The 26,090-nt window shown below is 27.5% G+C and overlaps 1 protein-coding gene across 4 annotated transcripts; it reads right to left on the bottom strand.

The window, feature by feature from the left end:
* Positions 1-314: 314 nt before the first annotated feature.
* LOC112729100 (pleiotropic drug resistance protein 1-like) lies at positions 315-19,841 on the bottom strand. 4 transcript variants are annotated; one of them, XM_025779461.3, is made up of 22 exons: positions 19,516-19,841; positions 18,689-18,809; positions 18,385-18,558; positions 17,500-17,659; positions 16,840-16,916; positions 16,695-16,748; positions 14,651-15,043; positions 13,474-13,755; positions 9,807-10,123; positions 8,867-9,027; positions 7,738-7,841; positions 7,143-7,299; positions 6,757-6,846; positions 6,015-6,142; positions 5,396-5,728; positions 4,418-4,708; positions 3,811-3,894; positions 3,574-3,707; positions 3,252-3,479; positions 2,853-3,024; positions 1,398-1,652; positions 315-734 (listed from the first exon to the last, which is right to left on the bottom strand). In XM_025779461.3, the coding sequence occupies exons 1-22, from the start codon at positions 19,839-19,841 to the stop codon at positions 474-476; spliced, it is 4,302 nt and encodes a 1,433-aa protein (XP_025635246.1). In that variant the 3' UTR covers positions 315-473. The 4 variants fall into 4 exon arrangements, with proteins under 4 accessions (XP_025635246.1, XP_025635247.1, XP_025635248.1 ...); XM_025779462.3 differs by having other exon boundaries at positions 6,015-6,127; XM_025779463.3 differs by having other exon boundaries at positions 6,790-6,846.
* Positions 19,842-26,090: the final 6,249 nt, after the last annotated feature.

The raw sequence follows: 26,090 nt of genomic DNA, 5'->3' as shown, positions 1-26,090 counted from the left end.
AACACGTGGTACATATGTCAACAATTAAAAGCTAAATAGAATACAGAGTGAAGTCAACAAATAAAAAAAAAAAGATGCACTATGATGTTTTATACTCTTTTAGTATGTCTGTATTTTTTCTCTCTGAAAGTGAGTAAGGACCTAGTAAAAAATGTAAAAGGCTAAATTTCAGATTTTATTTATCAAATTAACAATAGAAAAAGTGTTACGAATATCTGTGACTTATTGCCTTCAATTCTTTATTTTTTTTTTAATTATTAATAGATGTACAATAATAGGTATTACATTCATTGATATATTAACGGTACAAAAAAAACACTTAATTCATGAATGAAACTTTAAATTTTAATAAGAGGAGCTAAGTCTAGTAGTACATGAACATAACAAATACAAATATACCTTTTAAAAAAAATAAAAAATACAAGCATGAAAACATGTGCTTCAAGATCTATTGAAATGGCCCATGTATCTATCTATCGTTTTTGAAAGTTAAAGAGCTTGATTGCAACAGCAAAAATGAGCGCAAATAACACCGCAAATCCAGAAACCATAATTGCACAAACTCCTATGAAATCATGCTTGAAACCATAATAAAGTCTTATGAAGTCTTGCACTGAAATTGGTTCTGATTCCATTACATGAGTTATGTCTCCAAATTGTGATGCAACCAATCCATATAAGGTCCATGACACAGGACATACCCAACAATACCACTTCCACCACACTGGCATCCTCTGAAATAAAAATAATAATAAAAACAAAAACAAGTATCATTATACACATGAATACATGATTGAATTCATTTATATATAGATAGATAAGATACTCTGTTTTAGGAGTTATTTGTCATGGTACAAACATTTTAGAGTTTGTGATATCTGTTTGCTTTTAATATTAAGTTAGTAGTGATAAAATAAGACTTGTAACTCGATTATGATAACAAAAATAACCATTAATTATCATAGACTTAGGATTCAGAGTTTAGATTTTTTTTTATTAATTTTTTTATTTTGTCTTAAATCTTAGACAATACGTTAAATATTCTATAAAATTAGATTTTTAATTCTTTATTTCTATTTTTTTTAGTATGAAGAATAGATTCTATTTTCTTTTTAATTTTTTTTTTTCATTTTAGAAGAATTAAAGTAACAAGAGTGGAATTCAAAACTTTTTTAGTGATATAAGTTTTGATATTATATTATAAAATTATTTATTTCAAAAGTTTAAGTAAATAAATAGAAGTTACAATAATGATTATATATCTAATGAATAGAAACAATTTAGTATATTACCAATATTACTTTCACATTTTTTCTTAAAAAGATATTTAATAATTTTATAAAGATTTAAAAAAAGGAATTAATTAATTAATCCATTGGGATATTAGAAATACTTACTGTACGAGGAATGACAAATCCTGAAAAGACGTTCCATATTCCATAAAAAGCAGCAGCCAGAATGGAAGCAATATGGTGGTTTGGTGTTGCTGCCACAGCCATCATTCCATAGAAGGTGAAGTAGCAAAATGTGAAATACATAAAAAATATATACCAAAAGAGTTTCTTCACATTCCACTCGAATCCAATCATGGCATATACTATCACACCGTATGTTACAGCTTGGGCAAAAATATAAGGTAGTTCTATCATCACCTGTGACAAAATTGAATATAATCACATACACATTATTATTATTATTATTATTATTATTATTATTATTAGATAAATGTTAACAGAGACGCACAATAATTCATTTAAAGTTTTGGTACATACTAGTTCACTCTTCATTTTAAAGTTGTAGATAAAAAATAAGTGTCTTTTCTTGGTATTTTTATAAAATTTTAGGATATGAGTAAGGTTGGTAATGGATAGAGTAAGATAGGGTTTGGACTTTATCTTAATTCTGCAGATTGAAAATTTTTTAAATTCAATCCTACTCTACTTGTAGATTGAGAATCTCTCAATCCTAACTTATCTACAGGGATGGAACTAGATGAAATATTAGAGAAGGAGTAAAAAATATGTACTCAATAAGATAAGACTAAAATAAAATTTTAAAGAGGACTAAACTAAAATTTATATATAATTTATATGTAAACAAATTAAAATAAAATTCTCAATTCTACCCATATTCCATCCTATCCGATCGGATTGAGTAGAGTTAGGTATCCATAGGTAGAATACATATTACCAATCCTTGGTATGAGTGTCCATTAGTTATTTCTAACTAAAAGTCAATCACGTCTCACTAATTTTAAATTATTCTTAAAATACATAATATTAAAAGATAATTATTGATATGAAGTTATTTTTCACGTAAAAATAATAATTAAAAATTATTAAATTATTAGATTGTAATTCAGTTAAATTTATCAAGTTAATTAACAATTTTTATTTATCATATTTAGATAAAAATAATATTATATAAATAATCACCTTATCACATTATAACAATTAAATACACAAAATATATCATTAACTAAATAAAAATCAGTCATATTAAATGTATATAAAATAAAAAAATTACAAAAAAATCGTTAAAATTAAGAGTTTTTTACAAATTTAATATTAATGTACTAATCATATAAAAAAATATATATTATCATCTAATTAAATTTATATGTTTAAATAATTTTTTAAATTACAAATTTAAAAACTAATTATTTTTGTTAATACGACAATACAACATTAAATCTTCATGTAAATCTTTTACGTTATGTATGAAAATTAAGTTATATATATATATATACATAGGGTAATGCTAGGGAGACAAAAAAACAGCCAAAACTTATTTTATTTAGCATTTGTTAATTATCGCAATAATATTCTTTTAAAAAATGTGGATAACATTACCTGTGCAATTGCATAAGGTAAAGCAGAATACATTCCGGCAGCTCTTTCTCTATAAAAGACAACTCTTTCAATTGCTACCACTGGTTGTACAGAGGCTGAATTCTGAATTCCTATGAACAAAACAGCAACATACATTGAACCCATGGCATTGAAAATATCTTGGCTGCTTGAACTACAAGTCACCAAATAAATGAAATTAGTGTCTAATCAATAATATTTTCTTTAGAAAAAAGTAATAATAAGATTAACAAAAATACTATTTTAAATCAAAATCAGTCTAATATATATTTTATATTTCAATATAAATTCTACATTAGTAACTAATTTTAGTATACATTTAATATAGTTATAAAATTAAAGTACTAAGTAAGGTTTAATATTTCTTTGCATTTGACTTACTATTTGTCTCCAAGTTTCCAAAATATTGTCCCAAAGATGAAGGATATGAGCACGGTGGCAAAAAATCGAACCGCCGTATACGGTGGATTGCGCCAATATGACCAATGTTGTTTCCATAAGCAAGCTAGGCATTGAACCAGAAACGGTTGCGAATATTGAGTTTGAAAATATAGATCCTTTGAAGCAGGGGCAGGGTTTCCCAATTCTGCTATGAGGTTCTTATTCCTCCTGAATCATCAACAATGTATAATAATAATGCTAAGCATTTTTCATAATCTTGATTCCCCTTTATTTATTATGAAAAAAAAAAGCTCATGCTTACCTGTACAAATCAGAATTTTTGTACATCTCATGAAAACCAACACCTAGATTTAGTTCTTGTGCTGGAGTTGTAACTTCTAACATCCAAGTTGCTGGGTTATAACCATCTTTGATTTTACTAACACCATCAATGCTCTAGACAATAGAAATATATTAGAAAAAGAGATGTTTTTAGAATCAAGAATTGTGCACATAATTAATTCTAAAATATTAGTGAATTTAAGTTTCATCATCACACCTCAAAATAATTGATCAATTGGCTCGAACGATGACCCAACGGTCCAACATAGATTTCTTGTCCTCCACGCTTCAATAAGAATAACTAACATGACAGGTAAAATAATTATGAAAAAATATAGGTAACAAAAAAAAATTTTGAACAATGTGTAAACAATGGGAATTAATAAGGTTAAAAGAGTAAATTTAATTAGTAGCATTAAATTAGGGTGTAGTGTATTTTCATTTGATTGGTGGTTGTTCATGTTGTTCAAAATTTTTATTGTTCCCCTAGCACTCTCCAATAATTATATCAAACTTTAAGTACACTTATCAAAGATATTGTCATATAAAAATGGTGAAAACTCAGGTGCAGTCGACTTCACGTGAAGTTGATACTTGAGAGCCGTTAGATAAAAATTTAATCAAATTAGTTAAATCATCTAACAGCTCTCAGATATTAACTTCACGTGAAGTCGATTATACCTCTATGAAAATAATAATGGAGAGTTTAATATAATATATTTAACTAAAATACTTAATATAACATGTATTTGCATCTTATCTATCATTTTTTGCATAAAAATATCTTTATGCGAGCAATCTCTGTATAAATATATTATATACACCTCATCGAAAGCTTCAAATATGTCGATGCTTGGTTGATGGATGGTGCAAACAACTGTTCTTCCGGTGTCAACTGTATTCCTAACCGTCCTCATAACAATGGCGGCGGCTCTAGCATCTAAACCGGAAGTAGGCTCATCCATGAAAATTATGGATGGATTAGCCACTAATTCAACCGCTATAGTTAATCTCTTGCGTTGTTCAGTTGAGAGTCCACTTACACCAGCCAATCCAACTAGCGAGTTCCTCAACAAGTTCAATTCCACAAGCTCCATGACTTCCTCAATAAACATCTAGATAAAAAAGTACAACCCATCAATCTCTAATTTCACAACGTCCATTTATCATAATTTGTAAAGTTACTTAAACTTTGATTTTATTTTTAACAAAAAGATATTAATTAAGTAAAAAAAAAAGATAGCATTAATAGTTAAAATAATTCCTAAAGTATTAAGCATACATCAATTTGGTCATCTAAAGTTCAAATGTCTTAAACTGATTCTTAGAAAATATATCTATGAAATAGATAATGACACATGTCATCATTATTTTGCTACACATTATCTAATGAATTTCGCTAGAGAGTCAATTGAATATTTGTACAATGTGTATAATGGGCTATTTATTTGGCCTAATATGAGTTAAAAAATGAATATCCAAATAAAATACTACTAATTTCTCAAACACAATATACCCATACTATTCAGAATAACCATCCGGTTACCAGGGATAATAAATATCTGATATCCTACTGAATCGAACATCCCTAAACCCATATTATACACATTATACAAATATTCTATTGGCTCCCTATACTTCCTCTTATCTAATTAGTAGAAAAACTAATTTGATTTACTGTTGTACTTTTTAAGAATTAATTTGAAGCATTTGATTTTTTGGAAAATTAAATTGACGAAAAAATATATATATATATATCTTTTAAAGACTATTATTAACTCGAAAATCATATAAGTGCATACCTTTCTTGTATTGGAATCAACTTCAATGGGTAAACGAAGCCATGCTGAATAAAGTAAGGATTCATAGACAGTAACATGAGGAGAATGGATATCAGTTTGCTCACAATAACCTGAAATTCTAGCAAATGTTTCTTGCTTCTTAGGATATCCTGAAATTTTTATGCTTCCGTCGATATATCCACTGGTTTTCCGTCCGGCAAGAACATCCATCAAAGTAGTTTTTCCGGCTCCACTTACACCCATCAAAGCTGTGAGAACACCAGGCCTAAATGCACCACTAACACCTTTTAGAAGCACTAACCTATCTTCTACCACACCTTGATTCTTCATTTCCTGCCAATTAAAATTTGAAGACTTTGGGCTTATTTTTTGAACTAGAGTACTGAAAACAACTTGCAATCAAAAGCTTATTCAAGATTATTGTGATTGAAAAAAAAAAAGGGACATTATATTTTTTTCGGAGCAAATTGTCAACATTGTGATTTTATTTTTAGAGGACTAATTAATTTAATTGGTGGGGTAGTATAAAACAAAACAAAAAAAAAAATTAACCAAACTTGCCTTAACAACATTGTTTAGAATCCAATTTTTAAATACAAATTTGAAAGTCGCTTATTACCTGAGGCATATCAACGGAGTATACAATTTGGTCAAAGGTAATAGAATGTGGCTCAAAAGGAAGAACCATGCCTTTTTTCTTCCCATTATTGCTGCTATTGCTTGAAATACTAACTCTTGTTGAACTTTCTACAAGGCGATTCAAAAGTTTGTCAACATTTAAAGGCTAAAATTTTTACATATGAATAATTTTAATATAAAATACAAAAATATTTAATTATTTTGGTGTTTTATATTATTATGATGGTAGTATAAAATGTCGATAATGTTTTATAACAAAATATTTTTTAATTATCAAAAGATAAAACGTCATTAATGTTTTATAAAAAAAATATTATTTTAATTATAAAAAATAAAATGTCACTGATATTTTATAAAAATAATATTATTTTAATTATAAAAAGATAAAAATGTCATCGATGTTTTGTAAAAGCTAATAATAACAATGTATAGCACATAGTTTAGGTCATCTTTAAAAAATTTATCGCTCGTAATTCAACATATAACTACATCCGTATCATTTCAGAACTTTAATAATAATGTAGTAATAATAAGTAATTCTTTTCATGATTATCCTAGCTAATTATTTTCAAATCTAAAAAAAGGCCTTCTATCAAGACAATAGAGTTCTTTTAAAATGATATAATTTAATTAATTTCAATTATTTACTAATTAATATGCATGTTAAACCATAAAAAATACCTTTTTCTTGACAAAGGGATTAATTTAAATAATGTAGATACCTATGCGTGGTAATTGAACTTCTTGAGCTATGCCATTACTTGTTTTGCCCTCAGACTCATCAATTATTGTTGCTTGTTGCTTCTCAAATGCTGCTCCAAAAAAAAAAAAAAAAAACATATACATGACTACATGTTAATAAAAGTATCACTCTAATTAAGAATCTTAAATAAAAAAACGATAATATTAGAGAAATAATAATATAATGTTATTTATAATTTTATATATGTATAATATTTATAATTATATATTTATTATATATAATATTATATAATTTTTTTAGTATTAATTAAAAAATATAAAATAAAATAAATTTATTTTATTTTAAACTAATTTTCTATTATCTCTCAAAATTTTTTAAAAAGAAATTAAGGATTTAGATACTCACAATTGAGGTACGTAAGAGCCAGGATGTATACAATGTTAAAAATGAATGTAAATCCAATTAATGCTCCAACTCCAATCCAATACCAATAAGCTTTTGTGAAGAATCCACGAGCCTCTAGTGATCGAACTCCAAGTGTCTTGTTTGAGTTTGGGATGAACTATATATAATTGAAGAGCAAATGATGATGAATTAGGCATCAAATTAAATTCATTTCTAAACTAATAGTATTGTTAGTTGATAGTTTACGGTTTAATTATTTTGGTGGTTGTCATCATTTTATTAAATTTTTAATTAGATTTTTATATATATTTTTTAATTAAATTTTCATATAATATCAAAAGTATTGGAATCAGCTGATTACTCAGTTAAATAAAATAAAATTTTTATTTAAGTGATAGATATATTTATTTTATTTAACATAATATTTTATTAATTTTAATATTTTGGTCATAACAGAAATTTAATTATAAAATTTGATATGATATAGAGATTTATTTAAAAATATATATATAAAAACTTAATTAAAAATTTAGTAAAATTATAAAGATTCATAAAATAATTAAACCATAATAGTTCAAGAAGAAATTACCATCACCTTGTTCCAACTATTCCCAAGGAATTCATTAACCATTATAGCATTTTGAGCATACATCATTGGTGAAATCCAAAAACCCCAAATCCACCCGTCATTGATGTCCTCTATTACATTACTCAAACAAATGAAAGAATCATCAGTATCAAATTGAACTTACGATACGATTCAATACAGAATGAATATTGGAACACACTTATTTTAAAATTTTGTTAAAAACGAACTGGTGCATGACATATATTTCGACATGAATATAAGTAGGGGCGAAATTAGATGAAATATTAGAGAAAAATTAAAAATATTTACATAATAAAATAAGACTAAAATAAAATTTAAAAAAAAACTAAATTAAAATTTACATATAATTTATATATAAAAAATTAAAATTAGGGGTCATCGTCCCTTTTGCCACTATATGTGGCTCGCCGGTGAATATAAGCTAAGTAAAATATTATAAATTATAGTGGTTTAAAATAATTATAATAGTACTTATCTTTTTGGTGACTATAATAGTACTTATCTTGATATGTCAAATAATTTCGCATGTTAAAAATAAATATTAATGATAAATATTACTTTTAAGCCTGTTCCAAAAATTATATATAAGTAAAAAGTTTATGCTCAAATGAAATAAATTAGTACAATGTTCTTTTAATTAGGTATATTTAAATATTTTACTCAATTAAGTTATTATGATTTTAAGATTCAATTTTTTATTTATACTTTTACAATATAATAATATCCCCAGCCATACTTGTACCCTACTTTTTTTTCCAAAGGAATTCATGTGCCTAATTAATATAAATAGTATAAGTATATGAAACAAATTTTTAATCCATTAATATTAGTAAGTTGTCTTTTTAATTCTCATTACTGTGGTAATTTAGGGTTTAAAATTTAAGATTTACAATTTAAGGTAAAAATATAAGAATTTAATTTTAATACACTGATACAGTTATCTAATTATATATATATATTTTATAATTATTCAAGTAGTTATTATAAAAAAAAAATTACTAATATAATGTTATGTAATTAAATACACGTGTAAAATTATTTTAGAATAATAATATCAAAATTAAATTCAAAAAATAATGTTAAAATGTTAGTAAATATGTAAAACTAAACTTACTTCTTGAAAGAACAAAGCCTCCCAATACAAAAAAAGCAAGAAGTGCCAATGATCCAAATGTGTTTGCGACGATCAGATTCCTGCCTATTGCGGCGATTGCTCGGAATAAACTAGAAGCCATTTGGCTTGTCAGAAATAGCACCAGGTATTGCTTCAAGAATCTGCATAAACAACATAATGAAGCCTCATCACACCATAAGTTACACTACACTATAGCTACAAAGCAAATAAGAACAAAAAAGAGTGTTTGTTACCAGAGACAAAAAAAGAGAGAAAAAAGTAGATAAAATATGTGCAAATAAAAAAATATTTATCTTTTTGTTTCGCTAAATTACTATCAGACTACTATTTTATCCAATATTGATCCACACGTGACAGAGTTAGGTTAAATTTCAGAAAGAATAAAAAATAATGTCATAATAAAACAAATTAAAATTAAAATTCTAAAAAGATTATACTAAAATTTATATATAATTATATATATATAAAAAAGAAGTTTGGGAGGTCATTGCCTCCTTCTTCTCTATGAGCCGGATCTTTCCTAGAAAGCTCCACTTTTGGATTCACAATGTTCCAATAAAAATAGGGTAATGCTAGACAGACAAAAAAAACAGCCAGAACTTATCTTATTTAGTATTCACTAATTGTTGCAACAATTAATAAATGCTAAATAAGACAATTTATGACTGTTTTTGGCTAATTTTTTTTTTATTAAATATTTTTGAAAAAATAATAGGAGAATTTTTTTATGAAGAGTAAAATTGAGTGAAGAATGAATAATTTTTTTAAATTTAAAAAAAAATGTTATTATATATGATAAATATTTTTTGGTAAATTTTTTTATTAAAAAATATCATTTTTATTTTTTATTAAAATTTTATTTTTTACCATAGTATTATCTAAGTAATTAATAATGCCTACTTTGTTGATAGCTTTTTACCTACAAACATTTGGATCATATCCAATGACATAATATGTGAGAATTATCCAATCAGCAACTTCCAAAAGTGAAAGTGGGATCCTAAGGATCCAATTAGGTATAGCACATGCCCATGGAGGGTAGAATAGATTATCCCGTTGCTTGTAGTACACAGGAAGCTTTGCAATGGTCATTGAAATCTCAGCCATTCCATTGAACATAATCATTACTACTGAGAAAAATAGAGCACCGGAATAAACAATTCCATCATAAACTGATTCTCGATGCATCTTAGTTCGTAGGAACAGTGTCATTTCAATTATGGCAATGAGAGTAAGCTGCCCAAAAAAAAAAAAAAAAAAAAAGAAGAAGAAGGAGAAAGAGTTAACATGAATGCCAAATAATCATATATACAATCAAAACTTAAATAAGTTTTAGTTATATAAAATTAGTGAATTTTATTTTGGTCCTAATAAAATTTTTATTATTTTAATCCTTGTAATAAGTTAAAATACTTATACGATAGATCAAATGCTAGTGTGCAACATATTCATTGCTATTATAAGATGAGACATATTACAATCTTTTGTTAAATTATATTTATCGTAACAAATTTATATAATGTTATCAAAAGAATTTTTTATTTTTTATTTTTTATTTTTTTTTTCTAAAAGACAAATTTTATTGGTGTAATAAAATAAAAGGTCTATTTTGGGCTTACAGCAACAGAGAAATGGGAATTCCCCAACTAAGTAAAAGTATTAGATGTTATCTCCTCATTAAGACATAGAACTTGAAAAGGGTAAAGTGAAAAAGGAAGAGTTTTTGGAGAAGGAGTGTCGTTCTTGGAGCTTCATCAATGGAGGTGAGTCACTGCTTCCAAAGTTTCGGATCTTGCAATAGCTACTACTTCTTGAGGAGAAATGACTTTGGCTTCAAAAATTCTCAAGTTCCTCATCTTCCAAATCTGCCAGGTTAGTATTGCTGCCAAATGAGTTTCTTTTTGCATCTGCCTACACTCTTTGAGTTGTTCTTGGAGCCATAACCACCATCTCCATGTTTCTGTTTCTTGGTTTGTCCAGGGAAGGTTTGCTATTTTCCAAGCATTCTCTGATTCCGGACACTGGGTGAGACAATGGAGAATTGATTCTACTGTAGCATCACAACGATTACAGATTGGGTTCACCATTTGGATTCTAGAGTGCAATCTTTCTTTAACTGGTAAGCCTTCATGCATTACTTTCCATAGAAACATTTTAATTTTGGGCTGGCATTTTAACTTCCAAATTGAACTCCAGACTTCTCTTCTTCTACGTTGTTCTGGCAAAAATTCAACTGGTGCATGGTAGAACTGAAAGGCCAACGTATATCCAGAGGCAACCGAGTAGCATTCATTCTTCTCTTTACTCCAGGTAACGATATCTTCTGTTGTTCTGATGCCTGTGTTCATGATTGCCTGCGCTACTTTTTGTGTGAATGTTGAGGTGATTAGCTCTTGATTCCAATTTTGATCTGGTAGGAGTAGTTCAGAAACCCAAATCGGGTGATTGTGTGAATGGTTGATAATTTGAATTTCATTTGGTTGAATTTGCTTTATCCAGTTGTCCTCTAAGATTTTAACTGAATGTCCCCGTCCAATCTTCCAAAAAATGCCTTTCTCCAAAACTTTTCTACCTTCCAGAACACTTTTCCAGCCCCAAGATGGATTATTACCTGTTTCTGCGCGTAGAAAGGTTGAAAATTTAAAATATCTGCTTTGATAGACCTTGTAAATTAGAGAGTGAGGTCGAGAGATCAGCCTCCATCCCTGTTTTCCTAACATTGCCAAGTTAAAAGCCCTGAGATCCTTAAAATTCAGACCACCTTGGTTCTTTGGTCTACAAGCAATCCGCCAATTAATCCACTGCATCTTCCTCTCTGCGTTCTTTTGGCCCCAGAAAAATTGCATTATTGACTTTTGGATGTCCTCTAATAGTGTCTCGGGGAGTTTAAAGCAGCTCAGTGTGTATAGAGGCACTGCAGTTGCCACTGCTTTTATTAAAACCTCTCTGCCACTAGCTGACAGCAAAGCTCGCTTCCAATGCTGTAGTTTTTGCAAAACCTTGTCTTTGACGAAGTTAAATGTCTCTTTTTTTGATCTATTGACCACTGCTGGAAGGCCTAAATACTTGTTCTGGCAGCCAACATGTGGTATAGACAACAGGACAGCTAGCTGATCACGGACTGATAGGGGAGTGTTCTTGCTAAAAAAAACAGAAGACTTATCTAAATTTATCACCTGACCACTCACTTCTTCATAGTCTCTAAACAACTTTAGTAAACTTTCGCAATCTTTCATTGTCGCCTTACTGAACAAAATAGAATCATCTGCAAAGAATAAATGACTGACCTTAGGGCATCTGGGGTTCAGTCTCAAACCAGAAAATTCTAGCCTCCGTTCTCCTCTGTGGAGTAGACGGGAAAAACCCTCTGCACAGAACAAAAATAGATAGGGGGAGAGAGGATCACCCTGACGTAATCCTCTACATGGTTTAAAAAAACCATGAGGTTGACCTTCCACAGTAACAGAGTAAGAAACCGTTGTCACACACTCTTTGATCCAATCCATCCACTTTTTGCAAAATCCCATCTTGCTCATAATCTCCCACACAAAAGTCCACTCAACCCTGTCATAAGCCTTGCTCATATCAAGTTTTAGAGCCAATTCATAGTCTCCATAACTCTTATTCTTCAGAAAATGCATAAACTCATGCGCAATTAAAATATTATCGCTAATCAATCTTCCTCTAATAAAAGCGCTCTGAGTATCACTTATCACCTGATTCATTACATGTTGTAGATGACAGTGGTAATGTGGCCTCTGATCAACAAGGTATTGCGGCTGTAGCTCAGGAATATTTTGTTAATCTATTTACTTCTGACAACCCAAGGGAACCTACGGAAATTTTAGAAGAAATTCCTACGAAGGTAGATGCTCGCACAAACCGAATGCTCACTAGAACAGTAACAGATAGTGAAATTAAAGCAGCAGTGTTTTCTATTAATCCATTTTCAGCTCCGGGAGATGATGGGTTTACAGGAAAGTTTTTTCAATTTTATTGGGAGCTAATTCAGAAGGATGTAATTAGTGCAGTCAAGAGTTTCTTTTCAGGAGGTAAATTGTTGAAAGCTTTCAATCATACAAATATCTGCCTTATTCCGAAAATTAGAAATGCTAACACTATGAAGCACATTAGACCAATCAGCCTTAGTAGTATTTTCTATAAAATCATTTCTAAGATTTTGGTACACAGACTACAACATGTAATGAAAAGAATTTTTTATTAGATGCACTGTTAGTAAAAAATAAAATTGCACATGCATTTAATTACGTAATGTTATATCGGTAAAAATAATTTTTTTATTAATCATGTGAATGATTATTTAAAAAACGAATAATTGCACAACTATATAAAATATTTTATAAACCGCTAAAACAGCCATAAAACTAACACTACACTAGATTAGCCGCTAAAACAGCCACAAAACTAACATACTAACATAGTGCAGCGATTTCACAAACCGCTGCTAAGCTATTTGCCACCTCTCTCATAGCGTATAGTAAAACCAAACATTTTAACATTTAAAAAAAATAAAAGTGAAATCCAAACTATTGATTCATTCATATAAAGTAAATTGAAGTGATCACCTGGAATAACTTGAAGATGTAAACAAAAGAGTTCCTTTTCATAAGCAAATACTCTCTTGAAAAATTAGCCTTTAACAACTCCTTCTTGCTGATGCCATACTTGTTAGTTGTCAATGCAGCTGGGTGATTCAAAGACTTGTCAAATGGAGTTGCAAGCTCATCCCCCATTCTTCTGCCGACGTGGAACGACTGAAACGCTTCCACGAATTCAGTAATGGTTATGAATCTGTAAGGTTGATCTTTGCGTGCCCAATATTGTTCTTGATCTTTTTTAGAAGTTACCTATAACAAATGATATATAACTTAGATATATAAAGACTTTTTGGTAATTATTTCATAATTTAGAAATAATAGATAAGATTTCAAGACCTAATTTACTTAAAATAGACTAAATCTCTAGAATAGTTATTGAGATTCACGCCATATACTGATTTATTAGTCTTTGAGATACCAATTGTATTATTAATATTGTCTCTAAAATTGATTTTCGGTTATTATACGAGTCCTTCGACCCCTTTTCGATAATGACTCAGCAAACTGAGCCACGCTTGAGATACTGGTAAAGCAAGGTAGTTTGCTTTTGGCCTCTAACGAAAGTAAAAGCGACACTATTTTATAAAGGGAACTACTTAAATGAAGATGGCAAAAATATCTTCTCATGAAAATGTTTTGTTTAAAAGTGTGGTTTATTTATTTAGCCATACTTTAAACAAAAACAACACTTTTATAAATATCAAAATCTAACCATACAATCCATCGTTCAAAAGTAAAAAAAAAAATATATTCACACGAAGACAATTATAAAATCTTCATTGTAGTATCACCTTTTATAAATGCAAAAACTGTTCTAAATGCCAACATATATCATTGGACATTGGACGTCAAAAACAAACAAGAAACAACATTATTTCACTAGTGTCCAGCGTAGTATTGGTGTACCAATTTATCACTCGGTTCGTTGAGGAGTTGACGAACCACTATAGTGTCCATAAATCAATCTCAAGGACAATAATAGTACAATGGAAACTTTAGAAATTAAATCGACGCATGACGTAAATTTTAGAGATTTAATCACTTTAAAGAACTAGCATTTTTTTTATTATGAAAGATATGAATGCCAAATATTGGGCTAATTATTAGATAAAAGTAACCAAAATAGATAATTCATTTGACTTACCTCTTGAAGGAAATCAGCAACAGCTTTTCTCTCAGGGCACTTAAACCCCACGTACTCAAAAAAATCAAGAACATGTTCACGGGGTCCTTGGTAGACAATTTCACCATCAGAGATTAAAACAATGTCATCGAAAAGTTCGTAAGTCTCCGGTGCCGGTTGTAGCAAAGAGATCAACGCAGTTCCGTTAAGAATGTGAACATATTGCTTTAAAGAGTTCACAATCTGAAAAGTTGTGGAACTATCCAAACCAGTTGAGATTTCATCCATGAACAGAGCATTTGTTGGTCCAACTAGCATTTCTCCCGTTGTAACTCGTTTTCGTTGTCCTCCCGATATACCGCGCAACATCCCGTTCCCTACAATTGTATCGGCACAGATATCCAAACCCAAAATCTGCATTCATAACCTTGTAGTTTATACTTTATAGTATTGAATCATAAAAAGGAAAAATATAGGTAGACAATGAAAATACTAAACAATGTGAACAATAGATATATCGAATATTCATTTTGCTAGATATACGGATGATTATTTTAATATTAATATTTAGGTGGATAATTTAAAGGTGTAGTATATTTTTATTTGATTGGTGGTTGTTTATGTTGTTCAAAATAGTCATTATTTATCTATCACTTTCCTTATAAAAATGATTGGTAACTAAAAATAACTAGAGTGCGCGATGCGCGGAGAGATTATTAAATTATATTATATAGTGTGTTTTAAAAGTGTTATATTATTTAGAGATTGATTAGATAATATATAAATTAATATTAAATTTAAATTATTTATATTAAAACTATTTTACAGAATATTTTTTTGATAATTTGTATATAATTCTATATAATTATTCAACTAAAAATAATATAAATTAAAATATAGTTTATTAGTTTAAAAAATTGAATTTATTTATTTTTAAAAAAGATACAAACCTTTTATATTAGAGTTGTATAAAATTATATTTTTATTTGTTATTTTTATTTAATATAAATTAAAATATAGTTTATTAGTTTAAAAATTTAAATTTATTTATTTTTAAAAAAGGCACAGGCCTTTTATATTAGAGTTGTATAAAATTATATCTTCATTTGTTACTTCTATTTACTTTAGTTTGTCATCCTTTGTCTTCTTATATATATGGTGTTGTTTGCCTTGCAAATAATTAAAGAAAAAAAAATAAGAATGAAAAATACAAAAAATATAATATATTAATTTTATAAGCATAATATATTTAAATATACATAGTAAAGAGATGTGTCAAATTTGAATATATTTTTGTTTAGAAAAATAAGTGAGAATAAAAAATATCAAAAATATAATATAAAATTTTGAATTAATTTTATAATCATGATATATTCGAAGGTATTTAGTAAGAAAATATGTCAAATTTAAACTTATTTGAAAGAGTAAGATAGATATATTATTAACATGTATAAATTGTAGAATTTCAATATTTGAAACTGAAATTTTTATAATTATTATTATGACATTTTTATTGTATATTTATTGTATTTAATTAGTACCTTATGTTTTAATGAATAATAATAAATAAGAGTTTTTCTTTTAATTTTTTTAAAAATATTTTGCTAAAAGATGATTGGTTGATTTTTAAGTTTTGTCAAATCATCAAAATTGCTGATGTGGCATCATTAGAAGAGAAATATGACTTAAACTTATTCTATAAGAAGCTGATATCAACTTTTATATAATAAAAATAGATAAATTAGCCAAAAATAATCGCATTAATTATTATTATAATTAATAAATACTAAATAAGACCGGTTCTGATTTTTTTTTAAATCTCTAATATTACTAAATTGTTAAAAAACACTAGTGTCAAAAATACATTATTTGTTATACACAACGGGATTGAAAATTTTATTTATATTTTTATTTTCAATTTTTTACATTTTATTAAGATAAAAAAAGGTAAAAAAAAAATATTATTTACCTTTATTTTAGAATAGTAAAACAAAAACAATTTCACAAACAAACCAATCATCAAATTTTTTTAACTTTTCCTATTTCTAGTGTTATTACTTATTACCTTTAGTACATAATCTGTTACTAAGCTTGCCTCGTGTCCTCCGGTTGCAGTTGCCTAGTTTATTAGAAGAACCAAATGCCAAGTATATGTTATATCCATTAATTTCATATAAAAATTTCTTTTTATGTAATAGATTCTTTCTTACCTTCATGTAAACATCAATATCAACATCAGGTTTAATCTTTGCTTCTTTCTCTCTTCTAGACAACTCAGATAGCAAGTCTATCAAATGTGGATCACAAAAAGTTACAACCAGTTATATTATATATATATATATATATATATATATATATATATATACACTAATTGTCTTGCGACAAATACAAAGATATTGAAAAATAAAAAATATATTTCGAGAATGACATAAAAAAAAGAAAAAAATAAAATGTTTTTATTTTGAAATTAAATTTGTCCTTTTTTTTTACCCTAAAAATTGGAGATAATAAAATAGAAATAAAGACATATTTTTTAATCTTATTTTCGTTTTTATTTCTGTATTTTCTATTATTGCAAAACACTTAGTAAACACAAGTAGTTAAAAAATTGGTAGATACTTCAATGAAGATTTTATAATTATCTTCATGTGAAAATTCTTCTTTTTAATTTTTGGATGATGAATTGTAGGGTTAAATTTTATATATTGTGAAAGTGTTGTTTTTATTTAAAATGTGACTAAATAAATAAATTACACTTTTATATAAAACATCTTTATAAAAAGATATTTTTGGTATTTTTTTTAGTAGCTCCCTACAAAATTAATGTGATGAAGAAACAAACAACGGGTTACAAATTAAAATTAACTAACCATAACGGGATCCAACTCCTTGGCACCTTGCTGAGAAAGTCAACGTTTCTCTAACAGTCATTTCTCCAATATGAACATCATATTGACTAATATATGCAGCAGTTCTTTGAGGTACAAACTCATTCATTTCATGCCCATTATAACTCACTTTTCCAGATACCTTTAGACCAAATTTAATAATAGGCATCCAAAATTAGATGGGAAAAAATTAATCAAAATATTACTTTTCTTATAACATGTTTAACTAAACCCTTTACAAAGGATTTTGGTTTAATTTTGGAGCATTAGTGCTTAATAAAGAACTTAGTCCATACAATTACTAGAAAATTAAACCATAAATTAATTTCGACTATGTTATGTATACATTAAAATTAGTCATTAAAAACATTACTAATATAAAATATATATTAGAATATAAATACACATTAAAGATAAATTAAATCACTTATGTATTTATAAACAAATATATTGATAATTAATTTTAATGACTAATTTTACTACAGTATATAAATAGAATTTTAAATTAATTTAGATAATTCAATTTATTTACTAGAAACAACAACTAGGGCTTGTCCAATTAGTTGGGACTACATGAAACCAACAATATTCATATGAATTTATTAATCTCTTCTAAATAAATTAAATTTCTTAAAACTGAACATATATATATAGTACTTCTCCAACACTTCAATGCATGTATTGAAGAATAAAATGATAAGATACGTCTGGTCCGTATTTTTATGTTTTGTTTTTATTTTAATATTTTCTATTTTTAAAAATTTATAAAAAAAAAGTATAATTTTAATTTTTAAATTTTATTTTTTATAAAATTTTAAATATATATAAAAAATAAAAATACAAACTAAACACAATCTTAATTTTTACCTTGAGACTTGGGTCAAGTTTTCCTGATAAAGCTAGAAGTAGAGTGGTTTTTCCAGAACTTGGAGGACCAAGAAGCAATGTCATCCTACGAGGTTTAATTATTCCACTAACATCTTTGAGGATAGTCACTTGTTTCTTTTTGCTTGGGAGAATGTGGAAAAAAGTCAAAACACTCTACAACACACAAGTGATAATTATTAAAGATTAATGTGTGACTAATTTCTTGACATAAGAAACACTTAAGAAAATAATTAATTAAATAAAAAAAAACACAACATTAATTAATCTTCCTAACAAGTCTTACCTCAACTAGATTAGTAGCAAAGTTTATGAAAGTAGGCATAGCTCTACTCCCCACATAAGCTTCAGCCTCAACATTTAGGTGCTCAAATCGAACTTCAATTGTTGGAATGTCAATTCCAACTCTAAAATAAATAACACATATAACAAGCAAACAAAAAAAATTATGAAAAAAGAAAAGACATGACAAAGGGAGAGAGGAAATAGTCAACCAAAAAAGGGAGAAATAATAAAACATTATGAGATAATTACTTACTACATATGCAAATATCTTTTTATTAATCCATTCCATAATATCTATTCCATGATAATCTATAATTTTTAGCATAAAAATTAGACCATATTCAGTATGAAGGTAAATGATAGAAAAAAACTATAGATAAAGAAATAAAAAAATTAACTAATAATTAAATATTTTTTTATTCTAATTAATATACATCTTTTTTTGTATATTTTTTATTTTTAATAATAAAAATTGTTGATAAAAAGTAAAAGAAGATAATTTTTTAAAATTATAAAAAAAGTATAAAAATATATAAAAAAATTGTGCAAATATTATTTCTAATAAATTTAAGAGTAAAAAATAAGAATCATGATGAAAAAACATGCAAAGAGAAAAAATAAGACTAATTTACACCTCCCATGCAAATTAATTTAGAGGACCAAATTGAATACATACCCAAAAGGAATTTGCACTTAACTCTCTTTAGAATATACCTATTATCCTTTCCAATTAGAGAAAACAGGGGAAATTGGAAAAATTGTATGCAATAGTTTCATGTCCTTAAAAGATTATTAGAACAAAAAAGAGTAGAGATTTTGCAAAATTACCTATCAATTCTTTCTCGGAGCTTCAACAAGAACTTATCATTATCCTCTTCAGTAACCTTGATCAATCTATCTAGAAGCTTCTGCCTATCTTGGAACCCAAGTTCAGTGATGTCAATCTCATTAGCCACACCTCTAGATGTGGTTAATAACCCCTTTCTCAAACGATTATATGTTGGTAACTTCTCAAGTGAGGCCCATTTAAGAGCTTCTTCATCATCTTCTTCTCTTTCATTAGAGAAAACCTCTCTGGCTGTTCTGTTTCTCCAAAGTGTTGAACTTCTTGTTCTTGAAGTATTGCTTGCTCTGTATGTATCACTTCCTTCCATTGATTAATTACTATATTATTCAAAGACAACAAACAATAAAGCTTGAAACTTTAGCTAAAACCTACCAAAACCCAGAAGGCTTTTTTCATTATTCAAGGCCTAAAGGGAATTAAAATCAATTACAAAGTGTGCTTTGCTAAAAGAATGAGAACATTGAATAGGTGTCTAGATTGAAGGTTTGATGAGAAACACTCCAATAATGTTATATTATAAACAAAACTAAAAAAGTGTTAACTAACTGATGATGATCACTCTAACGTGTAATTGCATGGCTTCTTAATTGAATAAATGACCATTTGTACCCATAAAAGATGAAAATACTGATATATGTATCCACACTAAATCGAAGTTAAATTTGTATCCACACAAGATGTCTTCTGTGTGACAAAAGTACACTGTTTTTGGAGGGTTGGAGTGCCACGTAGGGTACCTTTGTCACACAGAGAGCATTTTACATGGGTACAAGTTTAGTTTCGATTTAATGTAGATACATATATCAGTGTTTTTATCTTTTATGGATACAAATGGTCATTTATTCCTTATTAATTTTTATGTTTACATGACGGTTGAGAAGAAAACAATTCAATTGTTGCCTAATTACTGTGTTGTGAGACCAATTTGGGATAATTAGTCGGTAAAAATGAATGTGAGTTAAATAGAAGAATTTATGAAATGGGTCATGTGAATTCTAAAGAATATTAAGAGTGCTTTTTAATTTTGATATTGAGTTATAGTGGTGTTTTTTTTCGGTAATATTAGAGAGACAAAAAAAAAAGTTAAAATTTGTCTTATTTAATATTTATTAATTGTAACAATTAATAAATGTTAAATAAGACAAGTTTTGATTAATTTTGATTAAATTTTTTTTGTTATTAAATATTTTCGATTTTTTTATAAAGAAATCACAAATCTAACCCTCTAATATGTGAAGTTTAATTGTTTTAAAATTTTTAAAATACAAAATCAACCCTCTTATTTGTAAATTTATATAAATCTAATCCTCTTATTTGTGAAGTTTAACTTTTTAAAAATTTTTAAAACATAAAACCGGCCTTCCGATTTATGAACTTATATAAATCTGACTCTTTGATTTGTAAATTTTAATTTTTTAAAATTTTTAAAACACAAAATCGAACATTTGATTTGTGTTTTAATATTAATTTTTTTTAATATACAAATCGAACCCTTTAATTTATAATTACTTCTATGCTAAATTAAAACACACTACTTTTTTATAATAAAAAATAATACAATAATAATTTTCCTATAAAAAAAATCAGCCTATTAAGAGACCTTTGGGCTAAGGTTTGATGAGAGAATTGCAATTGTGAAAGAAACCCAACTATTTGTGTCAGCAGGGGACCTCAATCACAGTCTTTCTTACCTGGCAAGAAATTGAAATTAAGAATTAGCCGATTTTTCACCAGAAGTTCAACATCTTAATTCTATATTTTTAACTGCCAAATAGATCGGTTTGAGACTTTTGAGTAGAATTTAAATTCCATATCTAAATTTGCACTTCTTTATTACTGTTTGTGAGATATTCACTAAATTAATATTTTAACAAATTCTTCTATATGTTAGACTAAAAATATTTAGAATCACTAATTTAATTTCCTGTGAAAATTTCATATCTTATAATTATATGCACGCAGGGACGGATCCAGGAATCTAAGAGTGGAGGGGCTGAAAATTAAAATCTTGTATAATCAAATATAATACTATATATTTAATAATAGATATAATTATAATTAATTTTTTTATTAAAAAATTAATAAATACTTGTCAAATAAAAAAATTATCTCAATTTTTATAATTTTTTTATAATTTTACATCTAATAAAATATAAAATTATATATTTTTAAATATTTTATTAATTAATTTATTTTATTAAGTATTTATGTAACAGTAAATTATATTTTTATATTTTATATTTTTAAAAAATATAACATAAAATAATATAAGTTAATTGCACTAACAATTTTGTCATGTGAATTTAAAATATATTAAAGTATTTTTATATAATAATAGGGATAAAAATTAATTAAAAAATAATAAAAAAGAAACAACTAAATAAAATTAGAAAAAAAATAATATTATCATAAATAATATTAAAGTATTTTTTATATAATTATAAATGTTAAAATTAATCTTAAAAAAATGTAAAAAAAAACTCTAAATTAAATAAAAAATACAAATAATATAAATATATGTAGAAAAATTTAAACCCTAATACATAAAGAATAATAACTCTTTTTACTATCACTACATTATTAAATTTTACTCTATACAATACATCTATTATAATAGTATATGAGCTTTTAAAATTTGTTGGGAGAGCCAAGGCCACTACTCGGCCCCTTGAGTCCGTCCCTGATGCACGATTCGTAGACTAATAAAATATTAACTATCTTAGGTGTATATTAAAATTAGTTAATAAAATTAATTATTAATATAGGATATATATTAAAATATAAAATACACATTAAAAATAAGTTAAACTACACATATATTTATAAAAAAATATACGATGATTAAATTATACATGTATTTTGTAACAAAAACTTATTTTGTTAAAAATTCCAAATATATTATAATCAGTGACGGATCTAGAAAATTTTGTCTGTGGGGCAAAATATATATAATATAATAATAATTTTTATAATTGTAATATGATATTATAAAATATGATTACTCCTCAAATTATTTAACTAACAAATTAAAAAATAAAATAATAATTTAAAATAATTACAAATAATTTAAAATTTTATTCTTCTAAGCTTTATATTTTGAAAAAATTGAATAATCTTTTCATTGTCAATACAATTAAATATCTCTCTTTCTATATATGTGACTAAATAATCATTTAAAAATTTATCTCCCATACGGTTATGAACCCGGCTCTTTATGATGTTCAGAGCAAAAAAAGTCCTTTCAACTGATACAGTTGCTACAGGCAAAACTAAAGCTAACTTCAAAAGAAGAAACACTAATGGATAAACAATATTTTTTCGAGTCTCAACCAATTTTTCAGAAAGAGCACCAATTCCCTTTAAGTTTGAGAATTGATCATCAGAACGCACATCTAATATGAAGTTCTCTAGTTGACTATCAAGCGCCAAAAGTTGAGTGAAAGAAAATTCTAATGGATAGAATTGAGCTAACTGGATCAACTTCTCCTTATCAAACGCAAAAAATGAGTGTCTTGGATTCAAACAAGCTATACAAAGAAGCAATTCAGTATTCACCTCGGTAAAACGATTGTTGAGTTCTTGAAGTTGTCTATCAACTACTTGATAGAATATCTCAACTTAAAAATGATGCAAGTTTGAGATCTTTTGAGCTTTACGTCTTGATCTTCCTTGTAACACAAATATATCATCCATTTTTGGAACAGTAATATTATGTTTGTCACAAAACAACGAGACTTCATCAAGTAAAAGAGACCAACCATCATCTCTTATATTTTGCAACCGTTGCTTAGACACGTTAACCAATGCCATAGCATTTACAATGTCTTGATCATTCCTTTGTAATGCTTGAGATAACTCATTAGTAACTCCCAAGATACTTTTCATCAAGTGCAAGTTAAAAATGAATTCAAAGGATTGAATGACATTCAATAAATGACATGCTTCAGCTCTTTGTTCTGAATTATTTCCATCTTCCTCAACATATTCAAGAACATTGACCACAGAAGGAAACAAGGAAATTAATCTAAGTATAGTTCCATAGTGTAAACCCATTTAGTATCTCCAGCTCTCTTTAAAGTCATTTCTTGAACCACGTCCACCAGAAATTTCTCCACTTTATAATGCTTCAATTGTCTTGATCATCTGACTATCACGAAGCATATCTCTTCGTTTACATGAAACTCCAACAACATTGCACAAATTGGTTAACAAATTAAAAAGCAAAGCGACTTCAACTTGTTTTTTTGCAACCATTACAAGAGCTAACTGAAGTTAGTGGGCTAAGCAATGCACATAGAAAGTATAAGAATTTTCTTTCAATATCAAAGTTTTCAAACCATTAAATTCTCCTTACATATTACTTGCACCATCATATCCTTGTCCATGTATTTTTGATAAACTTAAGTTATATGTTTCTAATAGTGATTCCAATACTAATTTTAGAGATAAAGCATTGATATTAGAAACATGAACAAGACCAAGAAAATGCTCTCTAACTTGCCTTGCTTTGTTCACATACCTTAAACAAACTAACATTTGCTCTTTAATAGAAATATCGCGGGCTTCATCAATCAAATTAAAACAGCAAATAATTCATCCCCAAGATCATTAACAATAACTTTTGTCGTCTCACTTGCTGCAGCTCTTACAATATCTTTTTGAATTGAAGGTGCTCTTAGTTTAAGATTTTCACGAGCATTTTTGAAAGCACGATCAATCTCTTCATTATGTTGCGCAAGAAAGTTTAGAAGTTCCAAAAGATTTTCTTGATTAACAAAATCATCTGTCTCATCGTTACCACGAAAGGCTAATTCTTGTCGCAAAAAAAATCTAATACAATCAATTGTGGCTGTCAAGTGAATCAGATTGTTTTTCAATAGCAGCACTAATGTGTTGTTTTGGTTTCATAAGTGCTTCACATTTTCTCCAAGCTTGATTATGAGCACTATCATGAATCCCAACATGAATTTGTAGTCTCTCTTTTTTTTTTCAATTTGAAAAGACATTATTTACAAAAGCATCACCACCTTCAGTCTCAAGTTTCATAAGATAATAACAAAGACAAAAAATAGCATTTTTTGATATACTATATTTTAACCAGTTGCCATAGTCATCAAACCAATTTGAATTAAATCTTCGAAAAGAAGAACAACAAGCAGTTTGCGGAAAATCATGAGTCCTTGGTTGTCAAGGACCTTTTTGCAAATATGCACACCTAACTTTGTCTTTGTCACTTGGATGATAACTTGATATCATTGGTCGTTGTCTTGGATCTACTATAAAACTTTCTACTTCGAATTCTAAAAATCTTCTTTTGTTAGAAGAGGTCGACGAATTGTTTTGGGATCCAACCTCTAATAATGACGTTCTTTTAAAATATTTCTCCATTACTAATAGAATAAAATTATAAACCTAAGTTAATTGACTAATATAAATAATTCACAATTCTATACAAATTTAAAAATATATTATAAAATTATAAATACAAAATTGGCAAACATGTGTCATTTAAATTGATTTCTAAATTCCATCAGCAACAACTAATGAACTAAATAACTAATAATATCCTAAATTTCTAACTCAAAATATGTCAATACACAAAACAATTAACAACCAGATTAAGAAAACCAAAAGCAATTATATAAATAGAACTGAATTGCAGAACTCAAGACTCCAAGAGACAATTAACCAAAAACCAATTAACAAATAACAATAATTCATGAATGTATTATGTATGTACTGTACCAAGAGACAAGAGCAAGACCACAAGAGTGAAGAGTCCAAGAGATCAAGACTGAACTGCAGAACCCCGAAGGCCTGAACTCCACGAGGCAGAACCGCAGAACCCAATAGCCGTGCGGCACCCAGCAACATAATCAGCGGCACCCAGAATTGCTAAAGCCTTGACGATTGGATTTTATGTCGGTAAAGAATTTTTATAAAAATAATCACGTTTTAAGTATAGCTTCTAAACTAATAGAGAATCCTTTCGTACAAAAGTTTTGGTTGTCACAAGTAATAAACCCTTAATAAAATTAATAACCGAAGTATTTAAACCTCGGATCGTCTTCTCAAGGAATTGCAGGGAGGTGTATTTATTATTGGTTATGAAAAAAATGTATATTTTTGGGGTTTTTGAAATAGGGAACAAGGAAAGTAAATTGCAAGAAATAAAATAATAACTAATAAAGCTCTTAGCAAGGTATGAGAACTGGAAATCCCATCCTAGTTATCCTTATCAGGTGTGATGAGAATTGTTATTGCTCCCACTTAGTTAACCCTTACTAAATAAAGGAAAGTCAAGTAGACTAATCAACTTGATTCCTCAAGTCCTAGTCAACTCCTATGGAAAGACTAGCTTTAGAGGGATCCAAATCAATCAACAATTCCCGATTTTCAATCAACCGCTGAGTTTGACAACTCAAGTGTCACCAATTACTCAACCATAGCCAAAAGTGGAAAAATCTAAATTTTTTATATCATAAATAGAAGAAAGCAACCATAAATATGAAATACCTCAAATTGCATTTAAACATAAATTCAAATCTAACATGAA

Source organism: Arachis hypogaea, chromosome 12 (genome assembly GCF_003086295.3).
Source record: "Arachis hypogaea cultivar Tifrunner chromosome 12, arahy.Tifrunner.gnm2.J5K5, whole genome shotgun sequence".
NCBI lineage: Eukaryota > Viridiplantae > Streptophyta > Magnoliopsida > Fabales > Fabaceae > Arachis > Arachis hypogaea.
Note: the sequence above shows the minus strand (reverse complement) of the source record. Positions and strands in the feature narration are given on the sequence as shown.